Below are 15,534 nucleotides of genomic sequence, written 5' to 3' on the forward strand. Positions count from 1 at the left end.
AAAAATAGTAAGGGACCATGAGAAATCAATCCAACAACTGCTAGACAATGGAAAGAAGAATAACATAAACTGATAGAAGTCCATAAAAAAAACAGGGGAAAGCACAATTGGCATAAAAAAACTGTTCACAGAAGTAATAGTGGAAAACTTCCCAGACAGAGGTAGAGAATTGGACATACAGATAAGTGAGGCATATAGAACTCCAACTAGCCAGGATAAAAAAAAAATCTACATCTAGACATATAATAATCAAGATCCCGGAAACCCAACAGAAAAACAAAATCCTACAAGCAGTTAGAGAAAAGAAACAAATCACCTACAAAGGAAAGCCCATCAGAATCACAGCAGACTTCTCAACACAAACCCTCAAATCAAGGAGAGCCTGGAGTGAAGTATTTCAAGCCCTAAAAGAAAATAACTTCCAACCTAGACTGTTGTATCCTGCAAAATTATCTTTCAAAATCGATGGGGAAATTAGATACTTCCATGAAAAAGAATACCTGAGAAATTTCATGAACACCAAACCAGCACTACAAGCAATTCTAAACAATATCCTAGAAAAAAGCAATGAAGGCTACAACTCCATGAGGCCCAACAGAGGGAAGCCACCAGGCAAGGTAAGACATTAAAGGGAAAGGGGGAAAAATAAGAAATAAAAGAGCCAACAACAGAAAAACATCATGACAAGGGTAAATCAATATCTATCAATTATAACCCTCAATATTAATGGCCTCAAGTCACCAATCAAAAGAAATAGACTGGCAGAATGGATTAAAAAGGAAAAGACAACAGTATGCTGTATACAATAAACACACCTAACTCAAAAAGGAAGGAAAACAGTTCTTCATGCCACAGGAACCCAGAAGAAAGCAGGGGTAGCAATCTTGTTTGCAGACAAAGTAGATTTCAAACCAAAACTAATCAAGAGAGACAAAGATGGTCACTACATCCTTGGGAAGGGAACAATCCAAGAGGAAGAGATGACAATCCCAAATATATATGCACCAAATATGAATGCCCCCAACTATGCAAAACAAATATTAATAGACATGAAAAACCAAGTAAACACTAACACAATTTTAGTGGGGGACCTCAATACCCCACTATCACAAATACACAGATCATCTAGACAAAAAGTTAACAAGGAAATTCTAGAACTGAACCAAGCTATTGAACGAATGGACTTAATATATGTTTACAGAGTGTTCCACCCCACAAAATTGGAATACACATTCTTTTCGGCTGCACACGGGTCATTCTCCAGAATAGACCACATGCTAGCTCATAGGACATGTCTAAGTAAATGTGAAAGAATTAAAATTATCCCTTGTATATTATCAGACCATAGTGAAATAAAATTGGAGCTCAATAACATAAGAAACTGCCAAACCCCAACAAACACATGGAAACTGAATAGCACCCTCTTGAACAACCAATGGGTCACAAAAGTAATTAAAGAAGAAATTAAACAGTTTCTACAAGTAAATGAAAATCCCAGTACAACATACAGGAATCTATATGATACAATGAAAGTAGCTCTATGTGGGAAATTTATAGCAGTGAATGCCCATATTAGGAAAACAGAGAAAACTGAGATAAATAAACTAACACAGAACCTCAAGCTCCTAGAAAAAGAAGAGCATAACAAATGCAAAGCTCATACAAGAGAGGCGATTATAAAGATCAGGGCAAAAATCAATACAATGGAGACTAAGAGAACAATACAAAAACTCAATGAGTCAAAGAGTTGGTTTTTTGAAAAAATAAATAAAATCAATAAACCTTTAGCCAACCTTATCAAAAAAAGGAAAGAAAATGCACAAATACATGCAATTAAGAATGAAAAAGGTGAAGTTGCAACAGATCAAACAGAAATCCAGAGGATTGTCAATACCTACTTCGAGAACCTCTACTCCAATAAAATGGAAAACATTAGAAATGAGCAGATTCCTAGATACATATGAATTGCCAAAGTTAAATGAAGAAGATATAGAAATTCTAAACACCCCAATTACAATGAGTGAAATTGAAAATGTAATAAAATATTTACCAACAAAGAAAACCCCAGGTCTGGATGGCTTCACTGATGAATTTTACAAGACATTTAAAGAAGGACTAATGCCATTATTATTTAAACTCATCAAGGAGATTGAAAGAGAAGCAATACTTCCAAATTCATTCCTAGAAGCAAGTGTTACCTTGATTCCAAAACCAGGGAAAGACTCAACCCAAAAAGAGAACTACAGGCCAATCTCCCTAATGAACATAGATGCAAAAATCCTCAACAAGATACTGGCAAAAAGAATACAGATGGTCATCAAGAAGATCATACACCCTGGCCAAGTCAGCTTTATCCCAGGGATGCAAGGATGGTTCAACATTCATAAATCAATAAATATAATACACCATATTAACAAAGTCAAGGACAAAAACCATATGATCATCTTAATAGATGCAGAAAAAGCATTTGACAAAATCCAGCACCCATTCATGATAAAAACCCTATAAAAAATTGGAATAGAAGGTCTTTATCTTAACCTGATTAAGTCTATCTATGAAAAACCAACAGCCAACGTCATCCTAAATGGTCAAAAGCTGAAAACTTTCATGCTAAAATCAGGAACAAGACAAGGATGCCCACTATCACCACTCCTGTTCAATAGAGTTCTGGAAACATTAGCTGCAGCAATTAGAAAAGAGAAAGAGATAAAAGGAATAAAGAGAGGAAAAGAAGAAGGTAAACTGTCATTATTTGCTGACGATATGATACTTTACATAGAAGACCCAAAAAACTCCACCAGAAGACTTCTAGACTTAATTGACAGATTCAGTAGAGTAGCTGGATACAAGGTCAACACTCAAAAAACCATAGCCTTCTTGTACACAAATAACAGACTCACTGAGAGAGAAATTAGGGAAACAATTCCTTTTACAATAGCATCCAATAAAATGAAATATCTAGGAATCAATCTAACAAAGGAAGCAAAAGACCTCTACACTGAAAACTACAGCACTCTGAAAAAAGAGATCCAAGAGGATACAAGAAAATGGAAAGACATCCCTTGATCCTGGGTAGGAAGAACCAATATAGTGAAAATGGCCATACTTCCAAAACTACTATATAGATTCAATGCAATGCCTATTGAAATTCCAACAATATACTTCACAGAACTAGAGAAAACAATCCAAAAATTCATTTTGAACCATAAGAGACCTAGAATAGCTAAAGTAATTCTAAGCAACAGAGACATGGCTGGGGGTATCACAATCCCCAACTTGACTACAAAGCTACTGTGATAAAATCAGCATGGTATTGGCAAAGGAACAGACCTGAGGATCCGTGGAATAGAATAGAATATCCAGAAAGAACTCCAGTCATGCTCAGCCACTTCATCTTTGACAAAGGAGCCAACCACCATCATTGGAGGAAAGATAGCCTATTTAATAAATGGTGTTAGAAAAACTGGATTTCAACCCGCCAAAGATTAAAACTTGACCCATACCTATCACCATGCACTAAACTAAGATCAAAGTGGATTAAAGATATAAATATTAAGACAGAAACACTAAACTTGCTGGAAGATAAGTTAGGTAGAACTCTTGAAGATATTGGCATAGGAAAAGACTTCATGAACAAAACCTCAGCAGCACGGGAACTAGCAGAGAGAATCAACAACTAGGATCTCATCTTATTAAAAAGCTTCTGCACTGCAAAAGAAACCAACAGAGTTAACAGACAACCTACAATATGGGAAAAAATTTTTACCAGCTGTACCTCAGACAAAGAACTACTATCTAGAATATGTAAAGAATTGAAAAAAATCAGACCCCCCAAATTCAAAGGCCCAATTCAAAAAGGGGCATCAGAAATGAACAGACATTTCTCAGACAAAGAAGTAAAAGCAGCAAACAAATATATGAAAAAATTTTCAACATCACTCATCATTCCAGAGATGCAGATGAAAAAAGCACTGAGATTCCACCTCACCCTAGAAAGAATGGCTGCTATCAAGAAATCAAAAAATAACAAATGCTGGAGGGGTTGTGGGGAGAAAGGAGCCCTTCTCCATTATTGGTGGGAGTGCAGACTGTTGCAACCACTGTGGAAATCAGTATGGAGATACCTGAAAGAACTAGGACTAGAGGTCCCATTTGACCCAGCTATTCCCCTGCTAGGTATCTTCCCAAAAGAATTAAAAGAATCATACCACAGAGATATATGTGCACCCATGTTTATAGTGGCAGAGTTTGTAGTAGCTAAAGCTTGGAAACAGCCCAAGTGCCCATCAACTGGAAACTGGATAAAGAAAATGTGGTTTTTCTATAAAATGGAGTACTACTCAGCCATAAAGAATGAAAAACTAGAGTCATTTATAGCTAAATGGATGCATATTGAGGCCATCCTCTTAAGTGAAATAAATAAGACACACATGTGTAAATACCAAATAGTTTCTCTACTGTGAGAAACTGATAGTGTAAACAAGAGTTTAAATGATTAAAATGAATAATTGATAATTTGAAATAGGAAAAAAGGTCCAAAGATGAAGGAGTGAAGGGAGGGGAAGGGGAAAGGAAAAACTATGAGAAAAGAAAAAAAAAAAAGAAATGAAATCTATGTAAATAGAGAAGGGCAGAGGGGTTGAAGGGCACACAGGTAATGAGGAAAAAAATAAGAACCAAGATACATCATGTACAGGTACAAACACCCAATGATAAATGTAAACAAATTGTATACCTAAAATGTACCAATATAATGTGCCAATAAAATTAATTTTTAAAAAAAGAAAATAAATGGTGTCTTTATTCAAGAAAGGTAATCAGAACTGAAACGAAAATTCAAAAAGAAAAAAGAAAACCCATAAATCCTAGTATGTGACCAAGAAATAACACCTCCTTCACGAAGCAAAATCCTAGGGATGTGATTTGAATCATTAATCATTATTAATCAGGGAATATTCACATATCATTTAACAGTACAAAACACTATTTGTGATACTTTAAAATCACAAATCTTCTCTTCCAGTAGGGGATCTTATCCATGATTTTGTAAATGTTGTTTCCACAACATAGAATTGCCTGTTATACTATCCCCAACTCAGACATGGTTGTGAACCCTTACACTGGCTGCTTTGCATTTTTTTTCTTCTTTAACAGTACCCACATGTTCCTTTGTACTTCTACCCACTCAGTTCATGTAGTTTGGTTTGAATAATGCTACTTCAGCTTAAAGAATAGGCATACTGTAGTACACTAGCTTGGTCATAAATATTGGTTCTGAAATTTGTGAGTGACCCAATTAGAACCAGTGAAAATTATATCATTTGAGTTTCTCTTGAAACTGTATTGAAAGTGATCTTTCTACAAATGTGGTACAGCAGATAGAATGCACACTTGAAGCCACAAGTGACCATATTTTACATTAGCTACAGAGAGCATCCCTGGGAAGGAAGCCAACAGAGCTGTGCAGATAGATACATTTTGGCAACACTGTTCAAACACTAGAATTTTGTCATTCCTGGATGTTTGCTGACTTCCATATTAATTCTGTAATTCAGAACATTTAAAATTTTCTAAGAGGGTTAGCTTACTATTAGTTGTGAACAAAAGAATCCTGACTAGAGTAATCACCAAATGAGTTTCTTATGTAGATAATGTCACCTATTTATTCCTATATTATAGACAGCTAAAAAATTTCAATGAGCATTTTGTTCACATACATACATATATACGGATGACAGAGGTCATCTGATTTAGGGGACAATGGGCTAACAACTCTCGTGATCTTGTTGGCTTTCTCACTCACCCAAAAGTCAGTTGAGTTTGGCCAGATTAATGGGGCTCTGCTGCCCTTCTTTCAACCTCCTCCTGACATGAGCTGGCTAAGTCAGGGATGTTCTCATAGCAATAACAGAGGTGCTAGCATGCAGGCCTGATATGCAAGTCCCTTCCAAGCTTTTAGCTCTGCCACGTTTGGTAACACCCTTTTGTCAAAGCAGATCACATAGTTCAGCTGATGTCAGAGAGTGAGAAAGTATTCCCCATCCAGAGGGAGAAGATGCCACATACTTATAGGGGAAACATGTGGATGGAGAAAGAGTTGACATATTTATCTCATCTACTATTTATTCTGCAATGAAGCTAGGAAATATGTCTCTTAGACACCTCAGGTGATTCTAAGTACTTGGAGAACTATAGGTTTAGAGCTGAGTTCCCCTATGTAACTACATCATCTGGGACTTAAAATTCTGAGGCCTAAACCCTAAAGCCTAGAAATTTTTATTTAATGGGGATCATTTCAAAGGAAGTGATTCTTAGTTATGAAACTTTTCTGGAAGGATTTAAGTTCCAAAGTGCTATATTGAATGTGTTCCCCAAGGTTCATGTGCTGGAAACATAATCCCCAGTTCAAGAATGTTGGGAGGTGAGGCCTAATAAGAGGTGATTAGGCTCTCTGGGTTCTGCACTCATGAGTGGATTCATGTCATCATCCAGGGAACTGTGTCAGTTATCACGAGTGGAATTGTTATAAAAATGAGTTCATCTCTCTCTTCCTTTCTCACTGTCACCCTCTCTTGCCTTCTGACTTGTGGTGATACAGCCTGAAGACCTAGATACCAGCACCATGATCTTGGACTTCCCACTTCCGGAATCAAATGAATGCCTGTTCATTATAAATTACCTGGTCTCAGATATTCTGTTATAATAAACTGTAAAACACAAAGGAAATCACCTTTATGCTTCCTCCAATTTGCTCAAATTTTTATAGTGGTGAAATCAGGGAAAGTGTAAGTGGGTAAACCAGATGATAGAAAGGCAGCCATTAAAATTATTCCATATGGCTGTTTGCTCTGTGCCAACTTAGCTCTGGAGAAAATGTGACAGTAGTATATATTTAGATGTGAGTCTGATAGATGGTAGATAAATGTTGACAGTGTGATTAATTAAATAATTACAAATATTCAAGGTGCTGCAAACACAAGTACAGACTACTGTAAGAACAAAAAATAGAGACCTATTTTCATATGTAAATCCATCAATAGCAAGTAAAAGGACAGAAAACTGGCAACCATACAAAGAGAAATTTTAAATGAAAAAGCCAGAGTCACAATTCTATTTTATAACCAGTCACTCTTCTGAAAGTCTTTTGTGTCATTCCTACTTAGTCATCCTGCCTTTAATGGAATGGATTCTGCAGAAGTCATTCCTTAGAACCATTCTAAGAAACACAAGATCTGGGCTGTTAATAACACCTGTGATTAGGTCATGAGCTAGAATCTGGGCGGCCTGTCAAATTTAACTTCCTTGTTGATCTTAATTGACTTCCACTTCATAGAAAGTGTCTTAGTTACTCTTCTCTCATTGCTGAGACAAAATACGTGAAACCCAGAGTTAAAGGGGGAAAGGTTTATTTAGCTCACAGTTTGTAGAACTTTCAGTCCATAATTGGCTGGTTTCAAGGCTGGGTAGCACAGCAGAGGCATTGCAGAAGAGAAACAGTTCATGACAGGAAGAAGGTAGCAAAGCAATCAAGAGATGACCACAGCTCTTTTTATCCCTTATATTTTACCCAGGTTACTTAGGGTGTGCAACACTCACAGTCTTAATCCTAGTGCCCTTGATCCTAGCATTACACCATGAATCAATCCCAGCATCACACACTCTACATCCAGCCATCTCTGAAAAAGCCCCACCTGTGACTGCATGAGTCTTGGGGGGGGGGGCATCTAGACACAAGACATAACAGAGATTAAAAACTTTCTGTAGTACGATGTCTGCACAAGTAGTGCATTATGCATAATAATGTGATTCTAAAACTGAGTTTGTCTGTTGGAAGCAAGACCTATTAAAAGTTAAAATCTTTAAATTTATAATTCATTCATCTTGGCAATCCTGTAATTTGGGGTTGGTTTTCCACCATGTGAGAATTCTATTGTAAATCCTACTGTAAATTACACCAAAAGAGAATTTGCTAGTTTTTAAGTGCTGAGACATTGTATCTTCCCTGACATTTAATTTTACAAAGTTATGAGAATTTTACTTAGTTACTTAATATTCCATCTAATCTATAAAGCTTTCGGATTCAGTAAAAGTTCTTTGCCACATTGATTCATTGGAGGTATTAAGTGTACTTTATTAGTTGACTTTTAAAATATGTTACCTGCTATATTTAAAAATTACTAAAAAATTTAAAATGAAAAAATAGTTTTTAATTTTGCCTAATCAATGGTCAGAAAACATATAGAATTCCATTTAATTTAAGTTAGCTTTTCCATGATATTAATTCTTTTTCTCTTCTGCAAAGAAGAGTTCTAAAAATTCAGAGAAAGTTCTAAAAATTTCAACTTTATCATTAATCTGCGGCACTTATCAAATTGAATAGTTAACTCTGATGTATTAGATTTCCGTTGCTTTGTAATAAGTTACCACAAACTTAGTTGCTTAAGACAATGTATGTTAATTATCTCACAATTTCTGTGGATCATGAACACAGGTGTGGCCTAGCTGGGCCCTCTGCTTAGGACCTCACACAAAGCTGCAGTGGATGCAGGCTCTTACCTGGAGGCCGGGACCTCTTCCCTTCTCCTGTGGTGTAACGTCCCCCTGCATCTGTGGAACTCAGGGCAGTTTATTTCTCTATGGCCCCTGAAAAAGCAATCTAATGCCTCTCTTTCTTTGAAAGGCTTCTGTGATTTGCATTCTAATGACATAAATGAATACCATCATGTTTTTAGATTCTGTCCCCACACTTGAAAGGTGGGATTACACAGGGTGACCACGGGAGTGGGTAGTGATCTTGGGGCATTTAAAATTCTGCCTACTGAAAAGTGAAACTCAGATCTACCATGGGTCTAAATTATCTTTGAAACAATTGTTTTCATTTGACACTATTTGAAAATGTAAAAATTCACATTTAGTATGATTTATGGACTAAATGTCCCTACAAATTCGTATGTTAGTGCCTGAACCTCCAGTGGGATAGTATTTGGAGATGGTGCTTTTGGAAGGTTAGTTATTAGGCTCAGATGAAGAGAGGATGGGCCTTCATGATGGGATTAATGCCCTTTTAAGAAGAGAGCTTAGATAGAAGAGAGCTTGCTTTCTCTCCACCAAGTGAGGAAACAGGGAAAAGTCAGCCATCAGCGAGGGAGGGAGAGAGAAAAAAGAGAGAGAGAGGGAGAGAGAGAGTGCGCTCACCCACACCTAACCTTGCTGGCATTCTGATCTTGGACTTTGAACCTCCAGTGCTCTGAGCAAATAAATTTCTATTGTTTAAGTCACTTAGTTGATAGTATTTTGTTATGGCAAACTAAACTGATTAATACATCACACATCTACTTTATTATTACGTTTTACTTTGTATACACACATGAGCGCAATTTTATAGTATAGTGCAGCCATTGACAATTCAGTGGGATTATTTGGTGAATTCTGCTATTTGTTCTTTAGCACTTTTTTTTTTTTTTTTTGGTACTGGGGATTGAACCTGGGTCCTTGCGCTTGTGCAGCAGGTGGCGAAAATTTAGCACATTTTTGATGCATTTCACATTAAAGAACAATGAAAATTTTATAAAGAATAAATTCAGTTGTTTGTCATTGTTTTGAGGTCTAGAGGGAATATTGAATTGTCTCAATAACCAGCTGTTTAATGAATTCAGTATCCTTCATATTAAAAAGGACATATTTTGTATTCCTCCCACTAAAGTCCCTCCATAAAGCAAGGAATAAAAATGGACCATAACCAGATTATAAATAAACCTAAGTAGGAATAACATCAATACATATATACATGTCTTTTTTAGGGAAAACTATTTTCCACTTGTCTAACATTAATAAAGTATACTAATAAGAAGAAAATACTATTAGAAGGCCTTTAAAATTATGCCACCTAACAAACAATGATCACTTTCAGAACATGATATGAGTTATTGCTATAGAATTTAACTATACTTCCTTAAAAGTGGTCTTTCCATAATCTTTGCAGAAAGGTTAAATAAGTTAATTTTAGTTCCACTATTTAACTAGTAAAAGAAACTTTTGTTAAGATTTTTAAAGGTATCTTTAGGAGTGATTTGAAGTGTCTTAGAATTCACATCATAATTATTATATTATATTAATTATCATAATTATACCAGACAGACTTTACTAGCTCCTTCATTTGTTAACCATGAAATATAATTTCATAATTGTTTACCTTTTATGCATTAGTTAATAGAATTAAAGGAAGTAACAAAATTAATATAATAAAATTACAGAATAAATACCAGTTAATTGGAAATTTATTACAAAAGAGAAAAATAAAAAAGGGAATGAAGCTGAGATTGACGTTGTAGGGAGTTCCAAAATTTGGCTTTAAGTACTGCAGAAGTGAGTAAAAAGAGAAGAATAACACTATTGTCAACACAGAAAAAAAATTCTCCCTTAAATCCTTATAAAGTGGTATATGATTCATTCATTCACTGCAAAAATATAGTTAAGTAACAACTATATGTCAGGTACTGTTTTAAATTTTGTAAGTATAAGAGTGAACAAAAACAAGGAGTCTGCTCTCATGAAATTTATATTCTATTGCAAAGGTGCAGATAATAAGCAAAAGAAAACCATGGATTATATCAAAAAGAAAAAAGGAAGGCAGAAAAAGAGAAAGAGGAGGATGAGTAGATGAGGAAGTGGTGTTCAGTTAGAGCTTCTCTAATGATAACACTCATTTTGAAAGCATCCTGGAAAACATAACTGACTGAGCCATGCAGTTATTTGGGCAAAAAGCTTTCCAGGTCAAGGGGAAATCCACTTCAAATTCCCTGAGGTGGTAACATGCCTGGTGTGCTCTGTGGAAAACAAGAAGACCTGAAGGAAGAGAGTGAAAGAATTTTCTCTGAGTGAGGTGGAAGCCATTTGGAAGGGTTAGATGCTGAATTGAGTAGAAAGTGAATAGAAACAGGCAGATAAGTTAGGATTCCACCCAAATAATCTAGTAAGAGGCTATGATGGCTTAGGTAAGAAAGGTAGCGGTTATGATGGAAAAAACTGGTTGTATTCTGAATATCTTTTGAATATAGAGACATGTGGGGTTCTGGAGTAATTAGAGAAAGAGAATGTGATGAACAAAGGATTTTGGCTCTAACTTTTGGAAGAATAGAGACTCCATTGACGGGGAAATGGGAAAAATTGGGAAGGAGTAGACTTAGATCCTGTGGCAACTTAGAGTAACCAACTGGATAACGAATTGAGAACCAAGAACTGAATACCATGTTTACTGAGTTCAGGCCATAGTCACTGTTGACATTGACAAGTATATTTGCATTAAAACTGTGTAGCTATAATTCTGGTCAGGGCAAGTGGAAGGGAGAGTAGATGGAGAACAAAATGGAGAAGGCAAGTAGAAAAAAATTTTGAAGAAATTTTTGCTTAAAATAGAGCAGAGAAATTGGGCAGTATCTGTAGAGGAATGGCAGAGAAAGAAAGATTTTTTCTTCTAAGATAAGAGGTATTAAAGTATGTTGTATATTGAAAGCAATAATGTAGTAGAAATAAAAAATGATGGAAGCAATAAAGGAACAATTACAGAGAAGGAGTAAACATGGCCCTTATGTGTTCCTTTAAGTAGGCAGAGGAGAAATATTCATGAGACTATTTACATTACTCAATTTAGGTTTGTAGCAGATCCCAAAATCCACTTCTATGGAAGTGGAAAGATTTAATTATGCAGCAGGTGCAAAGCTTTGCACTGATCTGGTTAATCCAAGAAAAGATTGGAGTGTATCTGGAGGAATGTATACATGGATGAAATCCTTAGGCAATGCTTCATAGAGTTTCTATTTTTTCTTAATTGAAACTTTGATAATTTATAAGGGATAATAAGCTCAAAGTTCTTCTCCAGATTCCTCCAGTCTACTCATGTACTCTGTTATGTATCTTAGACTATTTTTTGTTACTAATAACACAGTACAACAACTAGAGTAAATTACAAAGAAAAGCAATTTATTTGGGCCCACAGTTCTGTTCTGAGGTCAAGGTGCTGCACCTGGTGATGGCTTTTTGCTGACCCAGTCCTTAGGTGTTGCCAGGTATCAAGATTGGAGAGCTGCATTTATTTAGGAAGTTAAGATCTGGCTATGATCAAAAATGGAGAAAGGAACCCCTCTCCATTGCTGGTGGGAATGCAGACTGGTGCAACCACTGTGGAAATTAATATGGAGATATCTCAAAAAATTAGGATTAGTGGTCCCATTTGACCCAGCTATCCCTCTGCTGGATATCTTCCCAAAAGAATTAAAAGAATCATACCACAGTGATATATGCTGTGTATCTGTGTTTATAGTGGCACAGTTTGTAATAGCTAAAACTTGGAAACGGCCCAATTGCCCATCAATTGGAGACTGGATAAAGAAGATGTGGGGTTTTTTTAATAAAATGAAGTACTACTCAGCCATAAAGAATGAGAAACATTTATATCTAAATGGATTCACATTGAAGCCATACTCTTAAGTGAAATAAATAGGACACACATGTGTAAATACCAAATAGTTTCTCTGGTATGAGAAACTAAAACTGTAAATAAGAATCAAAATGTAAAATTGATAATGTGAAATAGGAAGAAAAGGTCTAAAGGGGAAGGGAAACTGAGAGGGGTAGGGGAAAGGAAAGAAGGGAAAGTAAAAAATATGAGAAGATAAAAAGTGGTAATAAAATCTTTGTAAATAGGGAGGGGTAGAGGGGTTGAAGGGAGGGCAGGGGAATGGGGAAAAATAAGAACCCAGATATATCATGTAAAGGTATAAGTTGCCAATGATGAATGTCATTGTATTGTATACCTGTAATGTACCAATAAACTTAATAAAAAAATTAAGTTTTTCAAATTTTTCTGCTTTTCCTTTTGCTCCCAATTCTTGCTGTGAATCTGGCTAAGGGTAGCTAGTGGTACCTATGCACAGACTGAATATTAGGCTACCTTTCACTTGGTCCACTGCCCTTAGTCTCAGTCTCCCCCAAAGTCTCAGGACATGAACAAAAATAGAAAATTTTCTGCCAGAGTATAACATACATCCTGGCCTCTAACCCAACTGCCAATTGAGTCCTTATTCCAAACTGAAAGCTCCTGAGATTTGCCTTTACTCTCTGCATTCCTATCAGCATTCTGGTCTACAAACCACTGACCAGAACCATCATCAGGCTCTGTTTACAGCATTCTAGGTCTGCTCTAGTCCTCATTTCCAAACTCCTCTCACAACCACTTCCAAATGCAGGTATAGTCACAGAAAGAGCCCCACTTCTCTAGTACTAATTTTTTGTATTAGCTTTATTTTTGCTGCAACATAATACCCGAGTTTAATTTAGCTCACAGTTTCAGGGGATTCAGTCCACAGTTGGCTGTCTCCAAAGCAGAAACATCATGGTGGAAGGGCATAGAAAAACAAAGCTGCTTAGTTCATGGGGACTGGGAAGCATAGCAGAAGAGTAGCACCAGAAAAGAAAAGGCAAGGGACTAATCATAGATTGCCAAGGCCATGTCTTCATGACCCACACAGACACACCGAGAGTGTACTCTACCAACTTCCCAAGGATCCCAAAGCCAATCGAGTTACACTCTACCCTATCAACTGCATCATGAGAATGACAAGACTTACTCCAAAGTGTGCAGTGAGAATTAAATAGGTTAATGTTTGTAAAAATCTAGAAGAAATACCTCTTTAGTGGCATGCACTTAATGAATGTTTTCATACCTGCAAGATTTATTGCAATTTTCAATGTAAAGTACAGGAGATAGATATTGACAAGTATAAATTTGGAGAAGGGAAGTTTTATTGGTTCCCAAAAATAATATTGGATGCTAAAAAGAAAATTTTTAAAGTGACTCAAAATGTACTTTTAAACAGACTTTTAATTTATCCTACATGCTATCTATAATGGCACTAAGAATAGAACTGGGAAGAAAAAGATATAGGTCCAATGTAATTTACTACCAATATAAAGGAGTACAAACAAAATCAGTTTGCAGACACAAGCTCACTGAGAAAACCTTTAGCATGTCATGGTAGAAGAGTGAAGACCTGAGGTTTGGCTGGTCACAAAGGGAACATTCAAAAGGAGAAATATGCAAAAGAGTTTTGAGCAATTTTCCTTGTTCCTAGAAAGAAATGATCATATTTATCATAAATTGATTATTTTATCAATATCAACCCAACTAATTTCCCAGTGCATGCTTCTTCATTGATCTTTATTCTTTCAATATACATTTTTTCAGATACTTACTGCTCTTAGGCACAGGCAAAAGGAATCCAATGATGTAAGTACATTAAAGTGAGAAAGACAAAAAGTACTTATTTCTTAAAAAGAAAATGATACATACTAAGTGATTTGTGTTATATTTAGGGTGGTATTTATGAGAATGAGCCCAGCCATTAAAACATTTTCTACTCAGATGTAGCATTCACACTCATTAAAAAAAATGAACCACAGAGCAAGTATCACACATCAATTTAGAAAAAAATTTGATGACAAAAAAAAAAAGGTAATTGTTTCACCAATACTTCCTCTTTTGTGTCTGAGGACAGGAGGCAACTCATGTAGCCTATAAACATTTAAATTAACCCTGAATGTTTCAGCCTTTGGACTCAAACAGAGGAATGCCAGCCAACTGGATCCACCAGTCCTGCGAAAGCCACGAATGATGATTCAGATAACATCCTCAGTTTCTCCCTTACATCTCTCAGTGTCTAGGGTGAACTCCAATGGCCTGGAGGACCCCTCCACTGGAATAGCATCTCCCTTCCTCCTGCTGCCTTCCTTAGTCTCCTCATGGATGGAGTGTGGCAGGCAGTCCTGTTCTGAGTTACTCCAGACGTAGCCAGGTAAAGTCACATGACAGTCGGGCAGTCTGTTGGCAGTCTTGGCGGGTTTGCCAGAGATGAGCACCATGCGCGTGCTGGCCGCCATCTGTGACTGGCTGCTGGTGCTGTGAGTCACTGTGGTGAGCACTGAGCCGTATCTGTGGTTGCCACACGGTGGCGGCCTCTGCCAGTCGATGGACAGATTCCATCTATTCCACATCTTCTTCACCTCAGCCTGAACCTAAACCACCAGAAACATGTTGTGTGTTAGAAATAATAAGAGACCCTGCAATCTTGTTACAAGGATGTTTAAATTATAGTAATAATCACTTAATGAAATTCCTCTATGTGCCTGGGATTGTAGAGATACATAGTCGCTCAACTTCAAAAAACCTTCCAGATGGGTGTTATTTTTGGAGATGAGCAAACACAAGCTTAGAGTGAGTCAAAGGGACTTCTCCAAGACCAGTATTTAAATAGAAGTTGAAATGTGTCCAATAGAAATATCTCACAAGGAACAGAAAAAAGAGGATTCCGGTTGGAGAAGAAATAATTAAACAGAGGCACTATGGACTGCAGAACTCTCTGCATATGACAAGTTCATCCAAACCCCTACACTAGAGAAACCTGACCCAACTCTTGTATGGCTTCTAGGAGCACAAGTTTACAACCCTAGGATGATCCCAGACTCCTTAAAGTACCTACT

The 15,534-nt window shown here is 36.5% G+C and overlaps 1 protein-coding gene across 1 annotated transcript in view; it reads right to left on the bottom strand.

Annotated features, from left to right (window-relative positions):
* Positions 1-13,860: 13,860 nt before the first annotated feature.
* The window catches only part of Pth2r (parathyroid hormone 2 receptor), a 120,178-nt gene continuing 118,504 nt past the window's right edge, over positions 13,861-15,534 (bottom strand). The window contains exon 13 of the mRNA XM_004851337.4: positions 13,861-15,069. Within this exon, the coding sequence (XP_004851394.2) occupies positions 14,674-15,069 (396 nt within the window). The 3' untranslated portion in view covers positions 13,861-14,673. The remainder of the gene's footprint in view (positions 15,070-15,534) is intronic.

Source organism: Heterocephalus glaber, unplaced genomic scaffold, assembly GCF_053883595.1.
Source record: "Heterocephalus glaber isolate CG9 unplaced genomic scaffold, H.glaber_assembly_v1.0 deba00000621, whole genome shotgun sequence".
NCBI classification, from domain to species: Eukaryota; Metazoa; Chordata; class Mammalia; order Rodentia; family Bathyergidae; genus Heterocephalus; species Heterocephalus glaber.